General features: G+C 39.8%; 1 protein-coding gene across 1 annotated transcript in view; it reads left to right on the top strand.

The window, feature by feature from the left end:
- MAP1S (microtubule associated protein 1S) overlaps positions 1-14,445 on the top strand; it is a 95,827-nt gene that overhangs the window by 52,295 nt on the left and 29,087 nt on the right. Inside the window, exon 6 of the mRNA XM_075825426.1 lies at positions 4,061-4,296. Coding sequence (XP_075681541.1) covers positions 4,061-4,296 — 236 coding nt within the window. The remainder of the gene's footprint in view (positions 1-4,060; positions 4,297-14,445) is intronic.

The raw sequence follows: 14,445 nt of genomic DNA, 5'->3' as shown, positions 1-14,445 counted from the left end.
TCCGCTGCAAGTTCTGTGTAAAACTACTTTGTCAAGTCTCCACTGAACCCACTCTTGCTCGTTCTTGGTGAACGACAGATGGGAGAATGGATCTCCTGAAAGTTGTCAATGAAGTCTTTGTACATACAGGTTTGTGAACCCGGATATTAAAATCAGTCTTGCTGTAATAGTGGCATATATTTGGCCCTTGATGACATCTTGGACAAAGTGTCGTACAAGAAAAAAGGCTTCCCGTTCGAAACACAGTTTTATCAACAAATGAACTCCTATGTCACCAAAAGAGAGGCAAACCAATAACCATGCTGGTAAAGGAAGTTCTTGTGAATGACTAGAATTTCAGGGAGTACTCGGCTAAAGCTTTATCAGCAGGCCTGCTCAAAAAATATCTCACAACCCCTGGATTCTAGACATTAATTATTGCAAATGGTTACTGTCCGGAATTCTAACCCCCCCCCCCTACCACCTAAAGGATTTATGGCCAGATAGCTATAGGAGGAGAACTGCAGTCTCATGAATAGTAATGTCCTAGTCACTCTACCACAAAATCAACAAGGCACGGAATTCTATGCCCTTTTTACTCCTGGTCAAAAAAACAAAGCCGAAAATACTGGACCATTATAATTTTGAAGCATATGAACTAGGGCTGGGTGATTTTACCCAAAAATAAAATCTAGATTATTATTATTATTTTTTTTTTTCAACCCCCATGGGCGATTTTTCGATTTGAATCTCCATTTTCTTATTACAATTAAATAAATTGAACCCCCCCCCCCCCTCCCCCCAAAAAAATAATTTTTTTATATATATATAATTTTACACACACATTCTTTACATATAATCCTATAATTGTACGTGACTTCATAACTTTTAACCTCTGCAAATACTTTTTAATAAAATACAATTGGAGAAATGTATATCTAATTGATCGTAATGCTTGCTAACCTGTTCCCCGGCAGGGAACAGGTTAACAGAATCTATAGTCAATTATGCACTGTGTGCACTAACATCACCCTTTGCCCGTCAGCACTTCAGCCGGTCTCAGACATTGCAGGCAATAGCAGTCTAAATTGCAGCAGGGCCAGACAGATAGCGCCAGACGGGCACTTGGGTGAAAGATTACATTAGTGTCTGAAGTCTGAGCAGGACACACTGCTGTACCAGCCCCATGATGGGGATTTAAATACATTCCATTAAGGCTGGATTCACATGACCGTGAAAAATGGTCCGTGTGTCAGCTGGATTTCCCAACCTGACCACTATACATGTGAACGGGACTCCTGGCATGTCATTTAGGCTGGTCAAACAGTGAAAAAAAATGCCCATTAAAAACTGATCAACCGTCCGTTTTCCATGGCCATTTTGCATCAGGGTCTCCAAATTTTCATACATCAGAGCCCACGTAGACTGTGACATAGTGCCCACGTAGTAACAGTGCCCGTGTAGATGGTGTGACCCCCCCCCCAAATATAGTGCCCATGTAGATAGTGCTACTGTAGCTTCCTGTAGGAGTGGAATCCCCGGCCAGAGCGTTGCTTATTCTCTGGCTGGGGATTCTGCTCCTAGGAGTCCCTGACGTCTGTCCATATACGGACAGTGACCTCAAGGGCTTTCCCAAGACCGGAGTTCCTGGCCAAAGATCTTGCGATGCTCTGGCCATGGACTCTGCCTCTAGAGGGAACTCATGAAGTCACTTTCCATATTTGGACACTGACGACAGGGGCTCTACCTGAATCTCTGGCCAGTGGATTCCGCCCTTAGAGGAAGCTTCTGACATCACTGTCCATATATGGACAGTGGAGACTGTGAAATGCTTGACAGAGCATTCACAGAAAAATAAATTGAAGATGTAATTCAAACTCTCCCTATTGAAAAGTGTCCAGGCCCAGATGGCTTTTTATAATACTATAAAATATTCATGACACGATTGACACCTAATTCGACAAACATGTTTATTGTGGTTTCTGCTGGTTGTACCTTTTTTCTTTATTTTTCGGTTCTACTATATAAAAAAAAAATATTAAATAAAAGTATGTATATGTGTGTGTGTGTGTGTGTGTATATGTATGTATATATGTATATATATATATATATATATATATATATGAGAGCAAAAATCAGGCAGCAAAAAAAGAGGGTACTTTTATTGTCCCATAGGCAACGTTTCAGCTCCTTCCCCTGGAGCCTTTCTCAAGCAACTAACATGTGGCAATACAAGTGTTTAAAACATAGTAGTAATCAGCAATGTAATTATATACCAATAAGCTCAAAATGAGCATAAATATATTCATAAAAAATATTATTTAAAACATCTCACATCAAATCGAAAACGTGAAAACAAGTCATGTATAGATAAGATGGATATCAATGAGTACAAAGTCAGACATTGTTTACCCTATAGTACCCAATAGAAACAAGTGCATACATCTGTGAAATACGATTGTACAGGATAACGATAATTAAAAACAAAAGATCACCTCATGAATGCCAGCAACACGGAACCGCCATTAAAGAAAGTATGTAGCGCAACTGCGCATGCACAGTAAGACAGATTGCGTATCGGGCATCAGCGACATCCTGTATTGGTCCGCGCATGCGCCCTAAAACTAGGATGCAAGCGCGCCCATCTTAAGTAAGGGAGCCGTGATCGTACAAGGGTACAGGTACGAAGACTAAGAAATATAATAATGGAAATGTGTGTAGTGATCTGCAATAATAAGAATAAAAGAAATTGGCTCAAATGTGTCTGGAATATAAATAATTACGTTGATGACAAACATATATATATATGTGAGTACACAACTAGTGACCTCTATGGGTGAGAGACGGAACTACAAGGAAAAAAAGTGAGGTTCAATATAGTGAAAAGACGACCAATCATTTCTGAAGAAAAATAGGAAATATATACAGGATGTCGCTGATGCCCGATACACATTCTGTCTTACTGTGCTGAAACGTTGCCTATGGGACAATAAAAGTACCCTCTTTTTTTCACCTTCATAAACGGAGTGCTGCCTGATTTTTGCTCTTTGTGTAATTGGGATCTTGGTCTATCCCTTTGGGCTTGCACCCACGCTATACTGGTGCTGCTGGATCCATATATATATATATAATTATTTTTATTTTTTTTCCATTTCTTTGCAGTCATACGTTTTTAAGCATTTTTTTTTCCCCGGGTACTTTATATGGCAGCGTTTTAAATTTTAATGATTTTTTTATTTTTATTTTTTAATAGTGGAATGCATAGAAATGCACTGTAACTAAATATTATATTTACGCTGTTTACCCAAGAATAGCATAACTTCATTGTACGGGTCGATGTGTGGGGACACCGAATACGTATGTTTTATTCTTTTTAATGACTTTTTGTTAAAATGTACGGTTTAAAAATACGTTTTTATTTTTTCATGTTGCAGCATAATTTTGTTTAATCATTTTTATATTTCATTATTTTTAACTTTTAAAGTCCACAGGCATCTGTTAGGTCTTACCTTAGATATTTAGTATTAGTGCTTTTTAGGTCAACACTGGGAACCTTTATTAGGTCTAGGGCTGTTGCTATTTTTCAGTCAACCCCAGCGTCGTGGTCAAACAAGGGGAGCTCCCCGATCTGTACTGATTGGTTCATCAACGGTTATACGTACAGGATTGGAGTTTTGTCTGATCCTCGCCATTACTGAAAGTGTGGCTATCCATCACAGCCACACTTCTGCTCTTGATCACATGGGCTTATTTTGCATTAAGGGGTTAAACATGACTATTTCCATAAATCTCCATGAATAACCTAGTTTGTTTTGGGTTTTTTGTTTTTTTTTTGTGATTTTGTTAACCCTAATATGTTAATTTGTGATTGGTCGACCTCAACGTGTCACTTGGTCTACTTTTCCTTTTTTTAGTGTTTTATAAATTGACTTTTTGGTACAGCACTTATTTTAATATACATTTCCAGTTATTGCCAAGGTCTTTACAGCTGTGATATTTATCTTGCGAGAAAAGCATTCTTTACTGCTACATCTGTATCATTTTATGTAAATTTGTTATTTATTTTTTTCTCCTTTTTAAGCTTCTAGCAGAGTCGCACAGTCTGTTTCCCCCTCACCTCCTGCATTACCAGTCTATGTAGACCTTGCTTACCTGCCTGGTGGACCTGCTGCTCAGACGGTGGATGAAGAGTTTTTCAAGCGACTGCGTTCTTCTTGCTATGTTGTCAGTGGAGATAATCCTGTGAAGGAAAAGTTTACCCGTAAGATTCTGGACTCTCTGCTGGCTGGTAAAAGTAATTGGACTCAAGAGTTGCAGGTAATTTACTACTGTTTGGCGGTCTTGCGTAATTATGTAGTATTTTTTTTTATTGTATGGTTGCAAAATGTTATTGTATAAATGCAACTTTTTAAATCTTCATTTTTACATCTATTTAGCGATGTGGGGAGGGCTTACATTTTGCGGGGCGCGCTGCTGTTTTCACCGTTACCGTTTTGGGCTATATGCGACTTTTTGATCACTTATTCTTTAATTTTTTTTTTTTTTTTTTTGCGCTAATGTCACAAAGTGTATGTGTGTGTGTGTGTGTGTGTGTGTGTGTGTGTGTGGTGTGTATATATATATATATATATATGTATATATACACTACTGAGCTTAATAATTTACCACATAAATCCGTGCCCACCTACTCTAGATGATGGAAACCTGTGAGTAATTTAGCATAATTCTAACACCCCAATAATTTATACTACAGTATGCTACCACCACCTATACTTATCTAGGCAATAGCGGCCTACGTCTCTATTCCCTTACACCAGTTACAATAACACAGGTTATCTAAATGGAACATAAAATACAGGTAACGTTCCTCACCTTCGGAAGATTACGTTCTGTAAGACTACAAGGAAGAGACTTATTATTTCAAATTTAATACACAATAGTGCAGTGCAATACAAAAAATAGTTGTCAGATTAAAAGATGAAAAATATACATACAGTTACAATGCAATCAACAGTTTATGAAAATAAAAGGGATAAAAGAAACAGAACAAAACCTTACTGATGTACAGCAGTGATATCCTGGCTGTGGGGACAGCTGAAAATATGGGCAGTCACTCTAACTGAGATATGGATCCCCAATGACTGACACTGACCCTCACTTCTCATGGCATTTTAAACACAGTTTCCCCCCCCCCCCGTCCGCTCGCTGGTGATGTCACTGAGATGAGGCTGTTCATATGATAATGATGCATACTCCTCCCATTACACAGTTGTATTTCTATAGAGAAACCTAAATGTGGTCAGGTGTTCTTGCAGGAATCCCCTAGAAATATAATATTACCTGCATTCACCTGTGCAGACATTTACCAACCAGGGCATATCAAACAACACTATAATAGGCCCATGCTTTTAGCCAACAGCCAATCCAGGTTCCTCTGGGTGTAGGGATGTGAATTTGACATCTATATGGGGGCTATTTCCCCTGATCATAACTAGCTTTGTGGGTCATGTAGCTATGTGGGTCACTACAAATATCAGTTATGATGGGGTTTGCCTTGATGTATCATATTTTCTTTGAAACCTGACACTGGCCTATGCTTACCTTGTCCACATGGCAGACACACCACAGGCATTCATTTGCATAGCTTTCAGGATGTGTGGGCAATTCTAACCCTGGGTGAATGCTATCTAAGGCTAGATACAGGCCCTGGTGACAAATTCTTAATCAACACCTCTCGCACCTTGGTGAGGAAAGGGCCAATTAAACATTTGTCAGACAGTGGACATCCTTTGATGGCCAAATATCTGTATTTCTTAGGTAAATCCGATGTATCTTCTGTGCCAGAACACTATATTGTGATAGTTCGGACTTTTACGAACGCGGCGATACCAGTTATGTTAGTTTTTTTTTTTTAACACTTATTTAGGGGAAAAATGTAAAAGGTGTGCGTTTTTTGTTTTTTTTTACTTTTAATACTTCGTTTTTTTTATGTTCCATGGGACATGCACCTGCATGAGCCAAGCCTGAAACAAGGAGCAGGATGCAAACTAAGTATTGGGGTCTGAAAACGAAGGAATTGAGATTGCAGCCTGAAACGTATTGCACATTTTATTCTTCTTTTTAACTCGAGGTCTAACATCTGTAAAAAAAAATGGCAAAAAAATTTCCCTTGTACATAGCCTTTAAACTGGCCGTAGGTTTGAGGTTGCAATCAGATGTTCAGAGTAAAAAAAAAGTTGACCTAATTATGCAGACTCATTCTAAAAGTGCATATTTAAATTTTTGGCCGTTTGCCCAGCAGTGGGAACTCTAGTAAGACTTAATGACCACATCTGTAATTGACAGCCACCTATAGGTCGGAGTTCAGTCATCACCTAAACCTACTAAATGATGCAATATGTATTTAATATATTTTGCTCAGCAATAACTCCTTGGCGCAAATTCACGTATTTACGTTGCTGCTAAGGTCTTAACGCATTGCAATGTAACTGTAGGTGATGGTGATGGCGCGAAGTCAGGAGCTGAGCCTGCGCCATCAACAGCGGGTGTCAGCTGTATAGTCGCCCAGATCCTGGCTGATTAACCCCTTAGATACTGCAGTCAATTGCTGCCTTTGCATCAAGGGCATTAGCACACTTATGCTCACCTGCGACCCGATCACGAGGTGCCGATGTTCTATGGCAACCTGCGGCCTAACAATGCCCTCCATGTCTGCCATCTACGGAAGTCTATTAGGCTCTGCCAGTGTAAAACTGACAGGTGTAATACCCTGCAATACTTAAGTATTGCGTTGTATTCTACTAGCAAACAGACAGTTGGATGTTAGTCCCCTAGTGGGACTAAAAAATTGAAGAAAAAAAAAAGGCAGAAAAATAAAAAAAATATTACATTTTAATGTTTCAAAATGTAAAAATCTCCTTTTATTTTTCCCATAAGTCTTTATAGGAAAACATTAAAATGTACTAATTATTTGGTATCGCCGCGTCCGTAACGACACGAACTCTAAAACTATTACGTTATTTATCCCGCACAGTTAATGCCATAAAAAAAAATCCCATTCGCTGGACAGGAAGCCCGATGATATAAAAACAAGGACATGCCTCTTCACATACCCAGTCAGGTTTCCTGTTTTCCGGATGGTCTTCTGTTGGAAAATTTACTTCTCTCCGGGTTGCAGACCCCCTAGCCGGTTCCTACCTTTTCTTCCTAGGGGTGCTCTGTAGGTGTAAGTCTCTTCTAGAAGGCTTAAGTCTGGGAGTGGTTACTCCCTCCTCCCCTGGTACAATACTTTCTTCCTTGGAGATAGGTTTAGATCCCACAACGTGAGAACTTCCTCTGGAGTGAGTGTAGTTCTCCCTGGGTTATGCTCCGTTCCCTGGGTGGAGCTGGTACGCAATTCCTGGCATTTTAGTAGTGGTGGTTCCAGTGGCTCTAGCGGGCAGGAGAGGCTTAAAGAGGCTCTGTCACCAGATTTTCAAACCCCTATCTCGTATTGCAGCAGATCGGCGCTGCAATGTAGATAACAGTAACGTTTTTTTTGTTTTTTTTTTAAACGAGCATTTTTGGCCAAGTTATGAGCATTTTTATATTTATGCAAATGAGCCTTTCTTAAGTACAACTGGGCGTGTTTAAAGTTAAATCCAAGTGGGCGTGTATTGTGTGTGTGTGTACATCTGGGCGTTTTTACTTGTTTTACTAGCTGGGCTAGCTCACGAGGACGTACAGCTACTGCGCGGTTCCCGGGGCACACTGTCGGCGACAGTGTGAACCGGGAGGCCAGCTGTCTCCGACAGCTGACACTCCACTGTTGCTGAGCAGCGGCTAATTTCCGCTGATTTTAGGCAATTAACCCCTTAAATGCAGCGATCGATTGCAATCGTCGCATTTTAGGGGTTTCCAGCACATCGGCAGACCTCACAATGAAATCGTGAGATTTGAAGATGGCTAGTAGCACGGCGACCGGAGGCCAAGTAATGGCCTCCGTGTCTGCCATGTACAGAAGCCTATCAGGACCAGCCTTCTGATAGGAAGTCACTGTCGTTCCCAATGCACACTGTCGGTGACAGCGTGCGCCGGGAACCGGCAGGTCATCCGTCCCCGACAGCTGACACTCCACTGTTGCCGATCAGCGGCTCATCGCTGCTGATTTCGGCAATTAACCCATCAAATGCGGCGCTCGATTGCGATCGCCGCATTTAGGGGGTTTGTAGCACATCCGCAGCCCCCATGCAATTGTGAGGGTTGCTGATGCTTATGGCATCCGGTGGCCAGATAACGGCCTCCGGGTCTGCCATGTATGGAAGCCTACGAGGCCCAGCCTCTAGATAGACCTCGTAGACTTACTGTAAGAGTGACTGTAACGTAACTCTGACAGTTGGAATACATTAAACGACCTAGGTAGTGTAATGTATTCTAGCAGCAATCCGAGCTGCAGGTAAAAAAAAAAGTGTAAAGAGTAAAAAAAAAAAAAAAGGTTTGTTTTACAAAAGTGTAAAAATAAATATATATTTTTTTTACTATAAGTCTCTTATTATAGGGGGAAAAAATGAAACCGTTAAACAGTACACATATTTGGTATCCCCACGTTCTAAACGACCCAAACTATAATGTTCTTCCCGCACGGTGAACGGCGCAAAAAAAATCAACGAAAAACAATGCCAGAATCACTATTTTCATATAGTATCAATAAAAACTTGCAACCAGTCCCGCAAAAAAAACAGCCCTTATACTGCATTTTTGACTGAAAAAAATGGTTATGTGGCTCAGAATTTAATGACACAGAAAATTGTATTTTATAAACAAGTGATTTTATTGTGCAAACGCTGCACAACTCGCCGTAATCTTATCGACCCGCAGAATAAAGTGAGACAAATTTTTAGCGCATAATGAACGCCGTAAGAAATGGAGTTTAAAACGGCAAAATCGCTCTTTTGTCACCTTCGCTCTAAATAAAAGTGATCAAAAAGTTGTATGTACCAAAAAATTGTACCAATAAAAACTACATCTAGTCTCGCCAAAAATAAGCCCTCACACCGCTCAATCGACCAGAAAATAAAAGTTACGGCTCTCAGAATGTGATACAAAACAAATTTTTTCTTTGTAAAAGTAGTAAAATATAAAAAAAAACTATATACATTTGGTATCATAATCGTATTGACCCGCAGAATAAAGTTAAGTTGTCGTTTTTACCGCATGGTGAAAGCGGTAAAAACAAAACCCAAAAAACAATTGAGGAATCGCAGTTTTTTCCAATTTCACCCCGCAAAGAATTTTATTTTCGGTTTCCCAGTACATTATGTGGTACTTTAAATGATGTCAATAGAAACTACAACTATTTCCAAAAAAAATAAGCCCTCACACCGCTCTCGATGGAGAAATAAAAAAAGTTATGGCGTTTTGGAAGGCGGGGAGTGAAAAACTAAAATGGAAAAGCAAAAAAGGATCGGTCCTGCAAAGGTTAATTAATTTCTATTAAAAAAAAAAAATTCCCACATGTGGGGTATTGTCCTACTCTGGAGAGAGTGCGTTACAAATCTAGGGTGGCGTTTTCACCTTTATCCCTTGTGAAAATGAAAAAATTCAACGTTTTAGTGGACAAAAATGTTGATATTCATTTTCGCGGCCTAATTCCACTAAATTCTGCAAAACACCTGTGGGGTCAAAATGCTCACTATGCCCCTAGAAAAATTCCTTGAGTGGTGTAGTTTGCCAAATGGGTCACTTTTGGGGTGTTTCCACTGGTTTGGTCCCTCCAGGGCGTGGCAAGCGCGACATGGTACTGAAAACCAATCCAGCAAAATCTGCGCTCCAAAAGGCTCTCCTTCCCTTCTGAGCCCTGCTGTGGGTCCAAACAGCAGTTTATTACCACATATGGGGTATTTCCGTAATTGGGAGAAAATGCTTTACAAATATTGGGGTGCATTTTCTTTCTTCCTTGTAAATATTACAAATTTCTGTGTTTTCAGAAAAAAAGTAGATTTTCATTTTCAGACTAATTTCAATAAGTATAGCAAAATACCACTGGGGTCAAAATGCTAACTATACCCCTAGATAAATTCCTTGAGGAGTGTACTTTCCAAAATAGGGTCACTTTTGGGGAGTTTCCACTTTTCTGGCACCACAAGACCTCTTCAAACCGGACATGGTGCCTAATAAAAAGGAGGCCTCAATATCCTCTAGGTGCGCTTTTGCTTCGGAGGCCAGTGTTTCAGTCCATTAGCACACTAGGGCCACATGTGGGATATTTCTAAAAATTGCAGAACATGGGCAAAACATATTGATTGCGTTTTTCTGGTAAAACCTTCTGTGGCACAGAAAAAAAATCTATTAAAAATGAATTTCGGCAAAAAAAAAATTACATTTGTAAATTTCCCCTCTACTTTGCTTTATTTCCTGTGCAACGCCTAAAGGGTTAAGAAACTTTCTGAATGCTGTTTTGAATACTTTAAGGGGTGTACTTTTTAAAATGGGTTGATTTATTGGGGGATTCTAATATAGAAGGCCCTCAAAACCCCTTCAGAACTAAACTGGTACCTGTAAAAATAGCCGCCTTAAATATGAGAAATTGCTGCTAAAGTTCTAAGCCTTGTAACGTCCTAGAAAAATAAAAGGATGTTCAAAAAGCATAAAGTAGACATATGGGAAATGGTAACTAGTTACTATTTTGTGTGGTATTACTATCTGTTTTACAAGCAGATACATTTAAGTTTAGAAAAATGCACAATTTTGCAAATTTTCTCGAATTTTGGTGTTTTTCCACTAATAAATATTGAATTTATCTACCAAATTTTTCCGCTATCATAAAGTACAATATGTCACGAGAAAACGGTCTCAGAATCGCTTAGATATGTAAAAGCATTCCCAAGTTACCACATAAACCGGAGTTCATTCTTAAGACTGGGTATGTGGAGAGTTGTTCCTTTTTGTACATCAGGCTTCCTGTCCAGCGAATGGAGATGTCTTTCCATGGGTGCTGTCATAGGTTTATGAAAAACCGATTACTGGGAAGTAATCGATCACTTTTTATTCAATTTTTTTTGGGCGACATGGTGACCAAAAAGAGATCAGTCACATGTGCCCCTAAATGGTACCAATAAAAACCTACAGTGTCCAGCAATAAATAATTTCTAACGCAGCTCAGAGGACAAATTAAAAAAAAAAAAAAAGTTAACACTCAGAATATGGAGACCCGAAAGGTGCAGAGTATGTTCGAAAAGGATAACATTGGACACTTGGAAAATTATCAGTGCGACAATGTCCACACATCTATGGATTATTTATTTACTGCATTATTATACCACCTTATTATGCCCTGATGTACTCCACACCGCTTACATACACTGTGCCCCCACGTTATAAACTGAAATACCAGTAAAACTACTACCAAGCAAAATCTGCCCTCCAAATGCCAATTGGCGTCCCTCTCTTCTGAGCCCTAGTGTGCCAAAACAGCAGTTTACATCCATATGTATGGCATTACCATACCCAGGACAACCCACTTTAGTGCACGACGTATTGTGCACTAAAATAGCATATTAGTGGAAAATTGCCATTTTTACTTTGCACCACCTGCTGCACATTAATTTCTAGTTAAAAAATATATATATAATTCCTGTGGAGTAGAAGTGCTCACTGCACCCCTTAATAAATTCTTTGAGGTGTGTTTTGAAAATGGGGGCACTTGGGTTTTTCTTTTTTTTTTTCGATTTGACCTCTGAGCCCTGCAATTCTGGGCTAATGATGTGAAGATCACCAAAAATGCGCATGGTGCTCTACACTTCTGAGTGCTGTCATATGTCCAGACAAATGATCAATGCCATCAGGGGTGTAGTTTCAAAAAAAATGGGATCACTTCTCTGGATTTCCACTGTACTTTGGCACCTCAGAGAGCTCTACAAATGCAATGTGGCGCCGGATCACCAATCTAGCAAAATCTGCGCTTTAACCCCTTCCCGCTTTGGCCACTTTTGACTTTCCTAACAGAGCCTCATTTTTCAAATCTGAGATGTTCACTTTGTGGTGATAACTTCAGAATGCTTTCACCTACCCAAGCGATTCTGATTGTTTTCTCGTGACACGTTGGACTTTGTTACTGTTAAAATTTGCTCAGTACATTTAGTATTTGTGAAAAAGCACAAAATTTTGTGCAATTGCAAAAATTTGCATTTTTCTGAATTTCAATGTATCTGCTTGTAAGTTAGGCTGATATACCACGCAAAATTGTTGCTAATTAATATCCCCCATATGTCTACTTTAGATTGGCATCGTTTTTTGAAGATCCTTTTATTTTTCTAGGTTGTTACGAGGCTTAGAACTTTAGCAGCAACTTCTCACATTTTCAAGAAAATTTCGGAAGGCTATTTTTTTCAGGGACCAGTTCAGTTGTGACGTGGCTTTTAGGACCTTATATATTAGAAACCCCCAATAAGTCACCCCATTTTAAAAACTTCAACCCTTAGGGGATGTTCACACAGAGTATTTTGCCGAGTTTTTTGACGCGGAAACCGCGTCGCAAAACTCGGCAAAAACGGCCCGAGAACGCCTCCCATTGATTTCAATGGGAGGCGTCGGCGTCTTTTTCCCGCGAGCAGTAAAACTGCCTCGCGGGAAAAAAAAGCGACATGCCCCATCTTCGGGCGCTTCTGACCTCCCATTGACTTCAATGGGAGGCAGAGAAAGCGTATTTCGCGCTGTTTTATGCCCGCGGCGCTCAATGGCCGGAGGCGAAAAAAGGTGCGAAAATCTGCGTGCAGGGAGAGGAAAATCTGCCTCAAAGTTCCAAACTGAATTTTGAGGCAGATATTCCTCCCCAAAAATACTCCGTGTGAACATAGCCTTAAAGTATTCAAAACAGCATTTAGAAAGTTTCTTAACCCTTTAGACTTTTCACAGGAATTTAAAGCAAAGTAGAGGTGAAATTTACAAATCTCATTATTTTTTGCAGAAATGCATTTTTTTTTTTTTTTACACACTTCTATCTAACTTTATTTCAATATATTTTTATTAAGCAATTTGTAACAAAATAAACACGGTACAAACAGTACATTTACAATGCATATAAGATCTGCGGCTCAACGATCTGTGCATGGAATTACTTGTATACAAACCAAGGCAATTTTTACATCAGTTCTCAACAGGAATAAAATGAGCAAGACAGAGTATTAAACCATACGTGACATAATTAATCACTTTCTCATTATATCAAGTGGTTGCCTGCTCGGGCAGTTTTACTTTTTTCGGCAGATGTCTTACCCTTAATTATCAGAGCAATGTAACAAAAACAGACAGTTAACAAGAACAAACAATAACAGGTGACTAACATGAGACCATTGTACAAGTTGTTGTGAGTATTAGAATACTCCACTTCAGTATGTGAGATAGTAGTAGGTGTTAAATTCAGACCGAAGGAGAGGAGGCCAGGACTTGACTATATATCGGACCTTTAGTAAAATCTAGCCATTTCTGCCACGTACTTAAAAACCTTACATGGGTTCCGCTCTCCCATCCAGCTAGTTCCTCCATTCTAAAAATCTGTCCAATCTTTTCCAGCCATTGAGGAATTATAGGCGGGGACTTCGATTTCCAATGTATGGGGATGAGGAGTTTAGCTGCCATCAACATATGAGTTGCCAGCGAATTCTTAGTCGGTCGAAATGAGATGTTAGGTAACCACAGCACTACCAATTCAGGAGTTAAACATACATTCAACCCACATATTACATTAATAAGTCTTACAACTTCAGACCAAAATTTCTTTAAAACTGGACAGTGAAACCATATGTGTGAGATGGTCCCTACACCTAATCTACACCTCCAGCATAAATCGTCAGTAGTAAGTCGCCATTTGTGTAGGAGCTGGGGAGTTCTATACCATCTCGTAAGTGTCTTGAAGGAGTTCTCTTGGATCTTGACACAGCGAGAAAAGCCATGCGAGTTGGACAGAACCGTGGAGACTTCAGAAGGGGTAAAAGTGGTGGAAAACTCCTTTTCCCATGCCAACAAGTATCTAGGTTTGGATGGGGCAGCTAATTGTAAGAGTTTAGTATATATTTTAGATAGCAGGCCTTTGGGTAGGGTTGGAAATAGCAAATAATGTTCTAACCAAGTAATGTCCCGTAGAGGTTGAGTGCACTTTGTACTAAATTCTCTACACACCTTAGTGAACGCTAATTCATGTATGAATGAGATGGAGGTAGATTCTAATGGGGGTAATAAGTCAGCTAGTTTCGGCAGAGCCGAGGCATTTTGTAGGGTAGGGTACACTGAGGTTTGTAGTAAGTGAGACCAGGGGAAGTGAATTGGGGTGATTGCCGCTTTCAAGAAGGCCGGAAGAACCTTGAGAGGCATAAGAGGGGAGGGACTCGTACCTGATTCTGGTTTTGTGAAGAGGGTCTGCCACACCTCTATCGTACCCCTCAAAGTGTTGCTCAACTGAATCGCCTTTATTGGGACATTGGACCAGAGATG

Source organism: Rhinoderma darwinii, chromosome 1 (assembly GCF_050947455.1).
Source record: "Rhinoderma darwinii isolate aRhiDar2 chromosome 1, aRhiDar2.hap1, whole genome shotgun sequence".
NCBI classification, from domain to species: Eukaryota; Metazoa; Chordata; class Amphibia; order Anura; family Rhinodermatidae; genus Rhinoderma; species Rhinoderma darwinii.
This window is presented reverse-complemented; position numbering and strand designations above follow the sequence as displayed.